This window comes from Micromys minutus, assembly GCF_963924665.1.
Source record: "Micromys minutus genome assembly, chromosome: 3".
NCBI lineage: Eukaryota > Metazoa > Chordata > Mammalia > Rodentia > Muridae > Micromys > Micromys minutus.
Genome location: NC_137972.1, coordinates 27,025,743 through 27,040,632, shown reverse-complemented (window position 1 = coordinate 27,040,632; position 14,890 = coordinate 27,025,743). Strand labels below are relative to the sequence as shown.

The window sequence follows — 14,890 nt, the reverse complement described above, 5'->3', positions numbered from 1 at the left end:
TATATATGGAAAAATCAGGGGATGTGAGAAGGACTCTGTCTGGCAGTGGTGGTGCAATTTTTAATCGCAGCACTCAGAAGGCAGAGGCAGGAGAATCTCTGGGTGGAGGCTAGCCTGGTCTACAGAGTGTGTCCGGGACTCCGCAATGCTGCCCCCTGAGAAGCACACACTCACGCTGAGTCTGCGCCTTGCTTTCTTCTCAGCACTTCTTTTCTGCCCATGTGTTAAAATATCGTTAATAACATTTCGAACTCTGACTAGTCCATCTTGAATCTGTTCCAGCATCAAAGCCACAATTCGGCTTTCTTCTGAATTAGATCCCCAAAGCCTAGCAGTGTGGCGCTGTGTCTCAGTCTGCGGACTGCTGAAAGTATCAGCGTTTTTAAAGGCCTACTAAGGGAACGCTATGTCTCTCTTTTCAAAAGAATATTTCCAACTCTGAGTGGGGACGTGGCATTCTAATCTGCATAGAACATAAGGTTACTAAGGTATACTCCTGTCCCCTGCCTTATAAGTTAGTCCAACTGAGCCTGTCAATCAACTAGACAGGAAGCCACCCCTCAGGAAAGCTAATACACTGGAAGCAAACTCTAATTAAATGGTCCTCAAACTTCCTTTTTGTCCTTTTAACATTCTTTTATTAAGGAGACTAAGAACCTACAAAAGGGAACCTGTGTTCCCCAGAAACAAGAGGAGCCTATGCTTTGCCACCTAAACAGTCCCTGGAGTTATGGTCAGAGACTGGGTCCTGGAGCCCTAACAAAGCAGGACCAGCCTGCTGTCCTTAGCAGGCCAAGTCAAGACATGAAGTAGTAATAAGAAAGGCGATTAATTCAATGGGGCCTCATTGGGACAAGAAACGGAGATATTCAGTGACTCCCTCTCCCGACCATCTTCAGAGTCCTAATGCAGGCTTCAAGTTGCAATAGAAATCCCTAGGCAAGCCTAATTAAGAAGCCCTGGTGTGACTCTCCTGAAAGGTGGTGCCTGGCTAAGGTGAGGTCTTGCCTGTAACCAGTAACTCTCGTACAAGGTGGGCTGGCCAACATGGGACTCTGCCCACCACCTACAGTGACTTCTCCTTTCTGTAAGTCGGTCAGACAGATTGTCAGAACTGTGTCTTTTTCCAGCACATAAACTTCTTCTGTGGCTGGCACCAGCCCTTTCTTGCTCCCAACATGAGAATCCTAGGGGGATATCCTGATGTCTTGGGGTCATTGTTTTAATAACCAAAGATTATTGTTGTGTGTTTATGATATCTTCACTCCTTGCAGGATGGTTCTGAAACTCTCTGACGTCATTAGCTAGTTAATTGGAAAGCCCAATCTCTGCACCAAACCTTGCAGCCTGGCAGGGGCTAGTTAGCTCCCTACAGGGAGTCAGGGATCTCACCATCCTGCGGCTAAAACGAGTCTCCAGAAAATGTTCAGTTTTCCTCCTTGCTATACACTCTACTAGATTATCCCAGACACTGAAGCATTTCTAATTTTTTTTTTTAGGTTCCTCCAAGGAATGAAATCTGTGACTCTCAGCTACCTGCCTTAGTAACAGGCTGCCACTCTGTTAGACAGCCACCCTATATTTCCACCCCTGCTTCTTTTGTTTAAAATAATAATAATTGGCAGGGGAAAAGAAAGGTGTTTTTACTAACTTTGCTGGATAAAGCAATAAAGAGAGGGAGGGATGGAAAGGGGGAGACTTGCTTGAGTGTATTGGGTCAACTCACAACAGTCCACAGCAGGACTAAGAGGTTAACTAAGCCGGAATGGGTTCAAACACATTTTTCAAAGCACTTTCTCTCAGGATGCACAGGACAGGCAGAGCATGGGTACTAGGAATCCTGAGAAAGGAAAGCCTGTGAGCCCTCCCATTTCTCCTGGCTTCCCAGCAGTTGGTCATGAAAACCAGGTCTGCAATTCTGTATTGATTTTAAATTAATTCAGCCACATGGGGGCTTGGGGGAGGGTCCATCACAAAGCTAGGTGACTCTCAGAAAGTAACATGGTCTTTGAGCATGGCTGCTGTTTTAGTTTGGGGCTTTTTTGTTTATTTTTGAGATTGTTAGTTCAATATATTTCTTCTCTCACTTTTGTTCTTCTAAATCTCCCCATATACTCCACCCCACTCTCTTTCAAATTTATGACACCTCTTTTTCATCAACTGTTATTACATACATATATGCATGCATATATTTACATTCCTAAATATAACCTGCTGAGTCTATATAATGTTATACATATATTTTTAGGGCTGACCAATGTAATGGTCTAGGAATCACTGCACAAACCAATAGAACTCCGGTCACAATTAAGAAAGAATAGTTTATTGAATGCATACCCCCAGGACTGCAGCCTTGACTGGAAAGCTAAGATTGTGACCCCAAGCCAAAAATTTATCTTACCAATTGCCAGGTTATCCTACCAATCAGGATTTATGGATAGGGAACTTCCTTAGGAACATGTCTTTGTGGTACATTTATCCTGCTCCCAATAGTTGGGTTACTCAACTGTGGTGGAGGGGATTTGCCTAGCATTCATGCCTTAATTTGCCAACCAGGTTGTCAGTTACCCACAGGCATGTCTCCTTCTGCCAAGCAGAATGTCAGTAACCCAGGGAGGTCTTGGGAATTTAAACTCTACTGTGACTGGTTTTAAAGTAGGGTCAGGGTTTGGAGAATTTTCAAGATCATCAAAACAGAACATAACAAAATATAGTCAACTCTGGCATAACAAAGTTTCCTAGTAACAGCACATGAGAAAGTTTCCTAGTAATAGCATAAGATGGGTGGCTGCAGGCATGAGACAAAATGGCTACCATAGCATCAGAAAGGCAGTGTCTACCAACGTCTTAATAACCATCTGGCACTGGACAACAAATTAGTGTTCTGTTCCCTGAGAAGAGAACTTCTTCTGCTTCCAGATTTAGCCAGTTGCTTGTAGTTCTTTGCATAGCGATAAGGCCTCATGGTCTTCCCCCATATAGTTTAACATGTTTGTCGGTGTCCCCCATAGTCAGCTCCCATTTTGGCATGTTGTTGAGACCTTATAGGTGTAGCTTCTCATGTTACTAGAAGACACAGTCTCACAGCAAACTCTGATCTGCTGGTGTTTTCTTCTGCCCACTCTTCCACAATGTTTTCTAAGCCTTAGGTGTGGGAGTGTTTTGTAGATGTACCTACTAGGACTGGGCTCCACAACTCCGTGTTTTGATTGGTTGTGGTTTTCTGTGGTGGTCTCCAGTTTCCACAATGAGGGGGAAGGACGACCTTATCTCTGGGTATAAGAGCGAATGTTTATAGATTGTTGTTAGGGAGTATGCTGGTTTAGTAAGTTAGTGGTTGTATATTCTGCAGTAACCGTGATATTGGTAGCACGGAGTAGTTAGCTAGGTTTCCAGTACCAAGCGTAGTACACTTTTGTTAAGTAAGTCTTAAGTCCAGTTAGACAGCAGTTGGGTACCACTAAGATAAGCTTACCACCACTGCATCTATAGCATTATGGCACCACACTTGTTGATGTGGTTTATGGATGTCATAGGTGGGTGGGACATTTGATTGGGAACTTTCATTGCACTGTGTGGTACAGTGGAAACTAATCCACAGGGAGGAGATGTTCATGACAGTTCTGAGTGCGTGCTAGCTTCATCAGTAGAACCCTTGCACCTCTGCGGGTAGGGTAACCAAGGGAAACAGCACAGGCTATATGCTGTGGGAGTGTCTCCGACAGCCCTGACCAATAACTCAATAGAGGATCATGTCTGGTATAACGGCTTTTGTCAGGTGGTCTTTGGCTTTTGGAGGGAGCACTGTTAGCCCAGAAGAGAAAAGTTCATGAGAACTATATAAGTATATTTATACACTGAATTATGTGTAGTATAGGGTTTTTTTAAAGATAAATAGGTAATAGTATGTTTCCTTGTGGCTTTTTCAGACATATTGTTATTTTACCCAGAGCCCTCCTTTTGTATTTACCTCCCTCTTCCTTTCCTAAGGAGCCTCCCCTTTCCCATCCCCCATCAGGGTGTTTTGCTGTGTTTAAGATGGTATTGCTATGTGGCCCTGGATGGCCTCAGACTTATAGCAACTTACTGCTTTAATCCCCCAAGTGCTGAGGTCACAGGCACACACTGAGAGGCCAAACCTTCTAAGTTCAGACTCCATTTTAGAGAACCTGACCTAAGTTTGAACTCGGGTAAACTAACGGGCATTAGTTTCCAAGTTGCCCCCCCCCAACAAAACCGGAGCCTAGCTTCAGTCTCTAGGCTCACCCCCAACAAGACCAGAGTCTCCAGATTACATCTTCAACAAGCCCAGCATCTCCAGGTCACATCCTTAACAAGACCAGCATCTCCTGGTTATCCCCCTAACAAACCTGCACCCCCAGGTTACAAGCCTACCCCCTGCTTAACGACCATCAATGCAGAGGGAACAGAAATTAAGTTTATGATAGGACTCCCAGCACCAGACAACTATGTTAAAGGTCACAGTAGCTTTCCAAGTAGATGTTTGCACACTAGCGCCCCCCCCCAAAATAGAATAAAAACCCTGCTGTGAGTTACATCAGATCAGTTTCTGTCTGGTTTTGGGGGATCAAACACTTCCTTGGCACTGCACCACCACCACCACCCCTGTCCCTGGGGTTTTCAAGTTCAGGGTTGTTGATGGCAGAAATAAACAGCTTGGGAGACTTTCCCAAGAGGGAACACGAAGTTCACTGACTTTTGCCAGCAGATTATACAGAAGGACTGGCTTCACCTTGCTCAGTCCTGTAGGGAGCTAGAACTGTGGGTGAGGTGCCTCTTGAGCTGTGGACTTTCAGGTGTATCCAGTTCTCTGTGTGTTGCGTGATTTATTTTACACTCTGGTGCAAGGCTGTGCCTTTCTGGGCTGCGTATTTTTTTCCAGAGTTAGACAAGCTAAAGATGCAGGCTGTGGGGAATAGTCTGTGATGGTCCATTTGCAGTGAGGGATGGGTTTAGAGTCTGTCAGAGCTACAGAACAGTGGAAAGCACCAGACCCCTCTTTCCCCTAGTTGGCAGCTGCTGCCTGCTTGTCTGAGAGTTGGAAAGTTAGTCAGCTACTGAGTCCAAGATGAAAAGCAGGGCAGTCTCAAGCCCCAAGTTATTCATTATATGAAACTCTGTGTCCTAAACTAATGAGGGTTTAAAAGTGATAAGATTCTGCCTATGGGAGAAGGCGGCAGACATTTTCTTGGGGGTTAGGCTCACTGTCATGCCAAATCAGCACATCAGGCATTTTGTCTTTTCTCTGGGCTGCATCCTTTCTGTGGAATGGCACGTTGAAAACTGCTTCAGCCAGGTGTATGGTTCCATCCCAGCACTGGAGACAGAGGTGGTGGTTCGAGGCCAGCCTGGTCTACCTAGCAAGTTCCAGGCCAGACAAGGCTACACAGAGAGACCTTGTCCCAAACACAGAAACTGGCTTTTCTTTCACTGGTCTTTTAAATTTGTTATGCTTTTTTCCAACAACACTAAACTTAGAACTGAGGCTAGCCCACTCCACCCAAGTCTCCTTCCTTAAATGATCCCTGACACAAGCCCAGGTGAACACAGTGAAATTAAACACCATGCCGAGACTCTTTAGGGATGGGCTAGCCTCATCTACGCAGGTAGTTAGTCCGGTACAATGTGCTGTTCTCTCTCTCCCAGTTCTAATCTTGCATGTGCAGACATTAGCGGTGAACTCTAGATCTCATCTCCGACTTGTGAGAACAGGAGGTAGGAACTAGTCCCGTGGGAGGGACTCCGGGCAGCAGCTCTCAGAATGCACTTGCTTGAGGCCATGGACACCAGGAGAGAAAGTTCTGGCTCCTTGTTATCTTTTGTGCTTGCCTGATGTCTGACTTGATTTTGTTCTTTTTTTTTTTTTTTTTTTTTTTTTTTTTTTTTTTTTGAAGTTAGGGACAAAACAGTGCTTTGCATGTTTGGCAAATGCTCTACCTCTGAACTACACTATTTATTTATTTAATTAATATTTGTTTATTTTATGTGAGTACACTGTAGCTATTTTCAGACAGACCAGAAGAGGGCATGTTGCTGGGATTGAGCTCAGGACCTTTGGAAGAGCAGTCAGTGCTCTTAACCGCTGAGCCATCTATCTCTCCAGCCCGTCCCCCCAATTTATTTATTCATGTATCTTTTTTTTTTTTTTTTTTGCTTGAGACAGAGTTTCTCTGTGTAGCCTTCAATGTCCTTGAACTTGCTGTGTATGTGTAGAACAGGCTGGCCTTGAACTTAGAGATCTACCTGCTTCTGTTCCAGAATGCTGGGATCAAAGGAATACACCAACACTGCCCAGCTGAAGTTTACTTATTTTTAATTTTTAAACTTATTTTTTATATGTATGGGTGCTTTATCTGCATGTATGTCTGTATACACGTGTGTGTAGTACCCAAGGAGACCAGAAGAGAGCATTGGATCCTCCAGGACTAGAGTTATAGGTGATTATGAGCCACCATGTTCTGGTGCTGGGAATTGAACCCAGGTCCTCTGAAAGAGCATGCCCTGAGCCGTCTCTCTAGCACCCACTTATGAGTTTTGAAGACTCACTCTCCCTAATATCTTAGACATTAGAACATCTAACACCTCCTAGCACCTGAGTTAGACAATAGCAAGATAGTTCCCTTCCTGTAAGCTTTGGAGAAGAGGTCTCATGGGGCATGCCCATGCATCTGGTATAAAATAAGGCACTTCTGAGTGCGTGCTGAAAGAGAGTCACCCACTGGCTCTGGACACTGACTCCCCTAGCTTAGCCTCACATTGTTCTTGTTACTTCAAAATATATCTCAATATACTAGCCAGTCTGGGGGGGGAGGGGTTCGTATGTTCTAAGCCTGTCCAGCAACTTCAGATGTGGGAGTTCAAGTCCCCATGTCCTGTTACTCCTAAGCAAGTGAACTTTCTGCTTCACTCCTTCTTTTCAAAACCCTGTTGTCAAGAAGGCCAGATCACAGAACAGGGCCAGACTTAGTGGGAAACAGGGATTCTGGCTTCAGGTGCCCTCAGAAAGATAGATAGATAGAGCCTGCTGACCACACTGGGGACTATCTTCTGAGGCAAAAGCTGCTGCTTAATCCGAGTCTGAGCTTGGCCCGTGAGAAGTGCGTAGGTGGTAATGTTATGCTGCCCTGCAGAGGTGCTGAGAACCGTGCAGGGGGTGCAAAGGGCAGTGGGCACGAAGTGAGCCACGCTCAGTGCCAGCTATAACCTGCTTGCTGAAAGAACGACGGTCTACTGACGATCCAGACGCCTGGAGGGGGTGACTTAGGGGCTGGGAACAAGACCAACCAAGGCTACGGACACTCCTGGACACAGCAGCTCACGAGCAGGTGATCCTCGGTGATCTTTACTTACAAACAAAACAACAACAAAAGATGGGTTAGAGATGGTTTAATGGGTAGAGGCACTTGCTGACAACTTTGGCAACTACATAACAAGTTCTAGGCTGGCCAGGGCTACACAGAGACCCTGTCTGAAAGAAAGTTAATTGAATCTCATTGACAATTCCACACATGGACAAAATGCACTCTTGTGTTTTGTGTGTGTTGTTTGAGACAGGATTGCACTGTGTAACCCTGGATGCTTTGGAAGTCACTACATAGACCAGGCTGGCCTCAAACGCACAGCCATCTGCCTTCTCTGTCTTCCGATTTGCTGAGATTACAGGCATGCACCACCACTGTCTGGCTAACACATTCTTGCTACCTTCACCTCTCTCTTTTCCCTCTCACCCGTCCATCCTCCCACCCTCACTACAATCCAGTCTTCACACTCACACCTTTTGTTTTTTGGGTGACCCACTGAGTTTCACCAAAGCTCCTGTTTGGCGCTTTCCGTTGTAGACTAAGTCGACTCCCACGGGGGTACACAACCTAAGATATTAACTTTCCATCTTCTAGAGACTGTCTGAGGCCAGGAGGCCCCATGAGCCTCTCTGGTATCCATGACTGACTGTTGACCAGGCCATTTTCATGCAGGCCTGGTGCAGAGGTGCTGGGAGTTTATGGTGACCATGATGCCATGCCCAGAAGATGGCATTTCTCAGCCCTTCTTACTATCTGTCGACTCTTACATTCTCTTCACCCACTGAGCTTTAAAGAGGGAACGCATAAGTGTCTTATTTAGGCCTGAGCATTCATCTGTCACTCTAGATACTTGAAACTGCTCAACTTTTGAACGAAGATCTGAGTCACAAAGACATGATTAGACTTGATGGCACAGCGACACCCAGTGGAAAAATGAAGGACTGCATGCTAGTCCCTCACAAGTAGAGGATTAGCCCAGCCTAGAGCAATGTTACAAGGGTCCGTGTTCTGTCACCTAATTAGGTCCATTCTAACATTCTTACTGAGTCCAATAATAAGCTGAAAGGCACCTTGCATTCTATAAGTACTTGTTATTTTCTACTTATGTAACGGTCATGTAAGTAGATGTCATGTCCCTGCTCACAGCCTAAGGGAGAAACCTTGGATGTCTTGTATTCCTTAAAGACCCAAAGGACAGGGGATGTAGATAGTTTGGTAGTTTAGTTTAGACTAGCATGTATGAGGCCCTGGGCTAGATTCTAGCATCAGAGGGAAAAAATAGACAAAAGAAGGCTATCTAAGTGTCACATACTTAGACTAATGCAGGGTGGTGGCAAGTTCAAAACCAGCCTGAGCTACAGGAGATGCTGTCTCAAAATAACAGGGGCAAGCGGCAACTAGCCAGAGGTGTCAGCCAGTTTCCACAAGCTCAGTGTGGCTTCTCAGTTGTGATTTATAGAATGATATTGGCAATTTTTATCCATCCTAGATATTTTTATTTTCTAAAAACTTTGCCTTTGAAAAAGACTAGAAAAAAATAACGACTATTACAGTTTGGATACAGAATGTCATTTGTTTGAATGTCATTGGATATAGGCTCATCTGTCTGATCACTTGCTTGGTCCTCAGCTGTTGGTGGTGTTTAGGGACATTGCAGAAACCCAGGGAGGTGGGGACTTCCTGAAAGGTTTGGATCTCTGTAGGATGGGTCTTAGGGTTTATAGTTTAGCCTGCTCCTGCCTTCTCTGCTTCCTGGTCCAGTGAGCAAGCAACCTCATACTGCAGTTGCCACAGCCTCATAAAGCATGAGCCAAGACAAATCCTCCCCTAAGCTGGTCACAACAGAGAAAGAATTCATACACTGCCAAATGAAAACTGGCTTTAAATCATTCAGGGTGATTAATGGTCTTTCAAATAAAGTCCACAGGAAAGTTAATACACGCATATGATTTTCCTACCCTCAGATTTCTATTTGACTTTATTTAAGACAGGATCTGTAGCCTAGGCTGGCCTCACTTGATCTCCTGTTCCAGATACCACCATCCAACGCCGCAGGCAGCAACCCAGAGAAGACTCAGAGAGCATCCTCCTGTGTGTGATTACTATGGGCCAACACACACATCTGCATTAAGCTGAGAGGATACTGGGGTGCAGGTAGCTGGGGGTGTGGCTCAACAGTAGAGATCTTGCCTAGGTCCAAGCCCAGGATTAGAAAAAAAGACTAGTGAGACAGCTCATCAGGTAAAGACAGGTACTTGCTGCTAGGCCTGGCAATCCCAGCTCCATGCCAGTACACACGGTGGAAGGGGGGAGTTGATTCCCACAAGTGATTCTTTGACCTCCACTTATGAACCATGGCACTTACACACACACACACACACACACACACACCTATCTATGGGGAAGTGCTTGCTAGCGTCCAGTGTGATAGCTAAAGAAACTATTTACACTAGGCATCCATCTTGGATCCACTAGCTGTCTCTGACTCCAGTCCCTGGAAGGTAAGTTCCCGGTGACCTTGACTTAGTGACCTCAACCCAAAAAAGTTACAGCTGTGACTACCTACATGACAAAAGGATTCTTTTGATTTCTGTAACTTGCTTATGTGGATACCCAAAGAGTGTTTTGGGTCATAGAACTTGGCAGAACAGACCAGTTTTTGCTTGCTTGCTTGCTTGCTTGCTTGCTTGCTTGCTTGCTTGCATAGATATTGAAGGTCTTCTTGTGGTTTTCCCTTTTAAAAATCCGTCCCTCAAACGAAGGAGGAGTGGAACTGGTGAAGAGGAATGGTGGGAAGAGGGACTGGGAAGAGGGGAGGAGGAGAAGCTATGGTTGGAATGTGTTGTATGAGAGAAGAATTGGAAAAAAGGATCCTTCACTCACCTCCTTTCTCATGGCAATTTCAAATTTGGCTCACAGACTGTTCATCCCGCTAGCTCAATAAATCTTTAATTATAATTGGATTGGGTCGATGGTCTTTAACCCAGGGGTCAAAAACTCCATAACATCAGGATACCCCAGGTTTCATTCTTAGCCTCCCAAAATAAAATATCAAATGAGATCACTGTGTGCCCAAATAAGAAGAGGGAGAGAAACTTCAGTAAAAGATATTTAATGTCAGAGGGATGCTGTACACGTGGGCAGAGATAAAGTCACACAAGGCAGCTGACCTGACCTGCTAGCAATGCCTTGTCGCTCTCGAAGACTCCCTCAACACAGTGACAGCAATTTCCTGTCCTGTGCAGCAGGCACTTGGCCGCTGTGGAAACTCGGGTTTGCCCCATGTCTTCCAGACTGCAGCAGACGACGTGGCCATCTTTCTTTGGCACAGAAGCTTGAGGCAGGGGCTGGTGACATTCTCATCAGAAGGCAGATCCAGGGTCCAGGGAGGCCCAGATTTCTTATGGTCACCAGCCAGGGTGACTTGAGACCACTCCCACTGATGGGGAAGGAGACTTTCCTGCAGTGTGTACTCAGATGAGAAAAGAAACAAGTGCAGACAGAGCACCTTCCAAAAGCCATCTCCATCTTGGGGAAGACCCGAGTCAACATCGGGGTGTCAGGTTTTTCCCCTTTCCATATGGCCTCTGGTCTCCTGGCCAGGGTCACAGACACTCCCCACAGGACTGTAGATCTGAAACAAACCCACCTCCTCCCCACCTTTCTCCTCGAGGCTATGGCGCATAGACATTCTCAAGCCTGTGTCCAGAGAGTCCTGGCCAGAAACCAGGGAAAAGCCTGTTTCTCTCCCACAGGCTGTAGATTTCCAGCAAATTCCAGTCCTCACAGAGGGCCAGCATCTCGTAAGCTCTTCCTCTCCATTTTCTTCTCCCGATTACTTATCATCCATCCATCCATTCGTACAAATATAAAATATATTTAGATAGATTTATATAATATAGACTTTCGTGAGGCGGAGAGGAGCGGGCTGGAGGCCCGTGTGCTGTCACTTACAGACATACTGGTCCACAATCTCTGTGCATTTTTTGCATCTGACAAAGCAACACCAGTGGAACCTGCAGTGGCAGCGTTCCACCTGGACGCTCTTGAAGCGGTCGTAGCCGCGGCCACAGCACATGAGCTCACAGCCATCCATGCCCTCTGAGGTCTTGTTGCAGAGGCGACCCTGAGTGCCCAGGGAGCCCGTGGTCTCATTACGCAGGCAGTAGTCAGGGCTGGGGTCCACGTAGACCAGGTCCTCTGGGGTGGGCTGGTTGAAGCGGCTGTTGGCCAGTTCCAGCTTGCCCTGCCGGGTGATGCGCATGGCCGCGGCACTGTCATATTTCTCCTTCAAACGGTCCCCTACCTTGCGGAACTCGGCCAGCTGGAGCCAGCAGGTCTTGAGGCTGCAGGACCCGGAGACTCCGTGACATTTGCAGGCGACATCAGCCATCTTATACACGGCCTGGGGGAGGAGAAAAATGAGAATAAGGAGGTTCCTTCAAGCCAGTGGAGAGGTGGGCCAGTGAACTCAGCAGGAAAAGGAGCTTGCTTCCAGGCCCGACAACCTGGGTTCAAATCCTGGAGCTTTCATGATAGAAGGAGAGAACACGCAAATATCTCTTTAAAAGTTGTTTTGAGAGCTGGGCGTGGGGCTCACACCTTTGATCCCAGCACTTGGGAGGCAGAGACAAGTAGATTTCTGAGTTAGAGGCCAGCCTGGTCTACAAAGTGAATTCTAGGACAGCCAGGGGTAAGCAGAGAAACCCTGTCTCAAAAACACAAACAAAACAAAAACGCAACAACAAAGTTATTAAATTAAATGTGTGTGTGTGTGTGTGTGTGTGTGTGTGTGTGTGTGTGTATGTGTGTATGTGGGGGGGCCGGGGCAGGCAGGCAGACAGAGACAGAGACAGTGGGTACGCATGTGCCATGGCACTCACATAGACTTCAGAGGGCTTTTGGGTAGTTGGTTCTTCTGCCTTGATTTGAGGCAGGATGGCTCTTGTCTCATTCTCTCACAGAATGATTACTGTGCAAGTGGAGGTCAGAGGGCAGCTCCTCCTTTATGTGGGTCCCAGGGTTCGAACTCAGGTTATGAGGCTGACTCAGCAAGTGCCTTTACCTACTAAGCCATCCCGTTGGCTGCTCTCCTTTCTGCGGCTTCACCGCATGCTCCAAGCTGCCTGGCTTTCGAGCTACTGGGCCATTCTCCAGTCTCTTCTTCCCACCTTGCAGTATGAGACAGAGACGCACGTTCCTGCATGGAGCCTTTGCAGAGACTCTAATGAGTTTATTAGACTTGGGTAGCAATTGCTTCTATCCACTGACCCATCTCCTCAGACCCATAAAACTTTGTAAAAATCATTTCTTGTCATCGAGACAAGACTCTCATCTAACCCAGGCTGGACTTGAACTTGCTCTACAACCAAAGATGACCTTGAACTTCTGATCCTCCTGCTTCTAACTCCTGAGTGTTGAGAGTGTGGGCATGTGTCACCCTAACCAGTTTATATAACACTAGGGAGCACCCCCAGGGTCTTGTGCTCGGTAGGCAATCCCTCTCCCAACTGAGCTATACCGGCCCACCTCTCCCCACCTACCACCCCTCCCCTCGTTCTCTTTAGATGGAGTCTATTATGATGTTCAGAATGTTCAAATTTGTGGGCTCACGTGAGCTTGCCACTGCCTCCAGAGCTGCTGGTGGGTGTGAGCTGTTGCTCCTGACTCAAATTTTCTACGTTGATTAAATCTTCAAACAGATAAAACCCAACCAAACATGTCTAGCTCTTGCACAATATGGACACAAGTCTGAAGAGAAATAGTTCACTTGTTTCCCACTGTCATGGGTTAGCTGAAAGTCCTCCAAAGATCCCATTAAATTCCCCTGAAACCGAACAGTTCCTGTCCTAGGGTGGACATTTGGTTATCAGGAGTTTCCTGTGGGTTATCACCACCAGTAAACAGGACCACCCTCCACCCCTCCCACCCAGCTGGGAGAGGCTGGGAACCTGGGGTGAAACCTATGCCATTTTACAACGAGCGTACCCATGTGAGCTTTTGCTCCAGAACAAACTGATGTTGGCAGTCACTGAATCTTAACCTTGTGGGGTGGACTTGAACTTAGCTACTCCCAAATCAAACTCATAAAGCAGAGTACAGCAGAAACCCACTCACCACGCAAGCGCACTGGGGTATCAGCCCGGACCACGGCACAGGCACTGGGATCAAAATGCATCTCTACCTCACAATGTTCCCCCGGGCCACAGCTCCTGTCCCCAACAGAGTCAGGGCTCATTTCTCCAGGATTCCCCTTGGATTTCAAGAGTCCTCAGACTGTGTTTTTGTTCAGCACTAAGGAGAGAACACCACAGGTGCCAGAAACAGCCACCATCAGCTCCTGGACTGTTTAATAGGGATGCGTTTCCACGACTTCACAGTGGAGAAACAATCTCTAGAGAGTCTTGGGAACCAGTTAGGCCCATCCAGGAGTAAACCCGCAGGGTAAGCACTCTGTACTTCAACCTTGTAGCCTCAGCTTAACACAAGGAAGGAAGGGAGGCCTCCCCCAAGGTTAAAAGCACCAGCGCTTGTCCTGACAGCTACCGAGGACACCCTAGCACGAACTTCACAGATAGGCCCTGCGATTCCGTTCTGGCCCAAACCACATGCCTGAGTGCTAGCCTGCCTCTGTCTTGGCATCTGGAGGGAGCAGCATGTGGTGCTGTAGACAGGGAAGTATTACGGACCCGTGACTGTGCACTGTGTGAGCTTGCTGGCTCTCACCCACCAGCGGCTCTGGAGGCTGTGGCAAACTCACGTGAGCCCAAAAGTCTGAACATTCTGAACAGCGTAACAAGATTCCATTTAAAGAGGTGGGAGGAGTGGGTGAGTATAGCGCACTTGGCAGAGGGACTGCACAAGGCCCCGGGGATGCTCCCTGGCACTATATAAACTGATTAGGGTGACACATGCCCACAGTCTCAACACTCAAGAGTTAGAAGCAGAGGGGAGGGAATGGAATAAATGTCTCTAAAGGAGTTAGCAGCAGGGGACAGAGGAGGAGGAGTCTCCTCACTGATGTGGACGGGATCTGTCCTCGCCCTTGGTGAAGAAACTGCAGTCATTGTAATATTTATCTGTTTTCTCCCATATTTTATTACTGAACCTTCTGTGAATAAAGAGGTGTCCTTCCTGCTTAAAAAAAAAAAAAAAAAACCTACTTAATATGGGACTGAGCATGTAGCTCAGGGTAGAACATTTGCCAACAAGTGTAAGAACTTCAATTGGATCCCCAGAGTCACAATAAGAAAGATGACAAAATGCTTTTTTTAAAAAAATGTTTCGGGCTGGAGAGATGGCTCAGTGGTTAAGAGCACTGACTGTTCTTCCAGAGGTCCTGAGTTCAAATCCCAGCAACCACATGGTGGCTCACAACCATCTGTAATGGAATCTGATGTGTCTCCTCTGGTGTGTCTGAAGATGGCTACATCGTACTCATATAAATAAATAATATTTTAAAATCCGTTTCCATCCCAGTTAGTAATGTGGTGGTCACACTTGTAATTCCAACACCCTGGGAAACTAAGGGAGGATGGCTGTCATGAACTGGAGGCTAGCCTGGTCTA

General features: G+C 46.7%; 1 protein-coding gene across 1 annotated transcript in view; it reads right to left on the bottom strand.

Moving 5' to 3' along the window:
* Positions 1 to 11,268: 11,268 nt before the first annotated feature.
* Positions 11,269 to 14,890, bottom strand: part of WNT5B (Wnt family member 5B) — a gene marked incomplete at its 3' end in the record, with an annotated part of 107,453 nt that continues 103,831 nt past the window's right edge. Inside the window, exon 5 of the mRNA XM_080914870.1 lies at positions 11,269 to 11,727. Within this exon, the coding sequence (XP_080770996.1) occupies positions 11,269 to 11,727 (459 nt within the window). The remainder of the gene's footprint in view (positions 11,728 to 14,890) is intronic.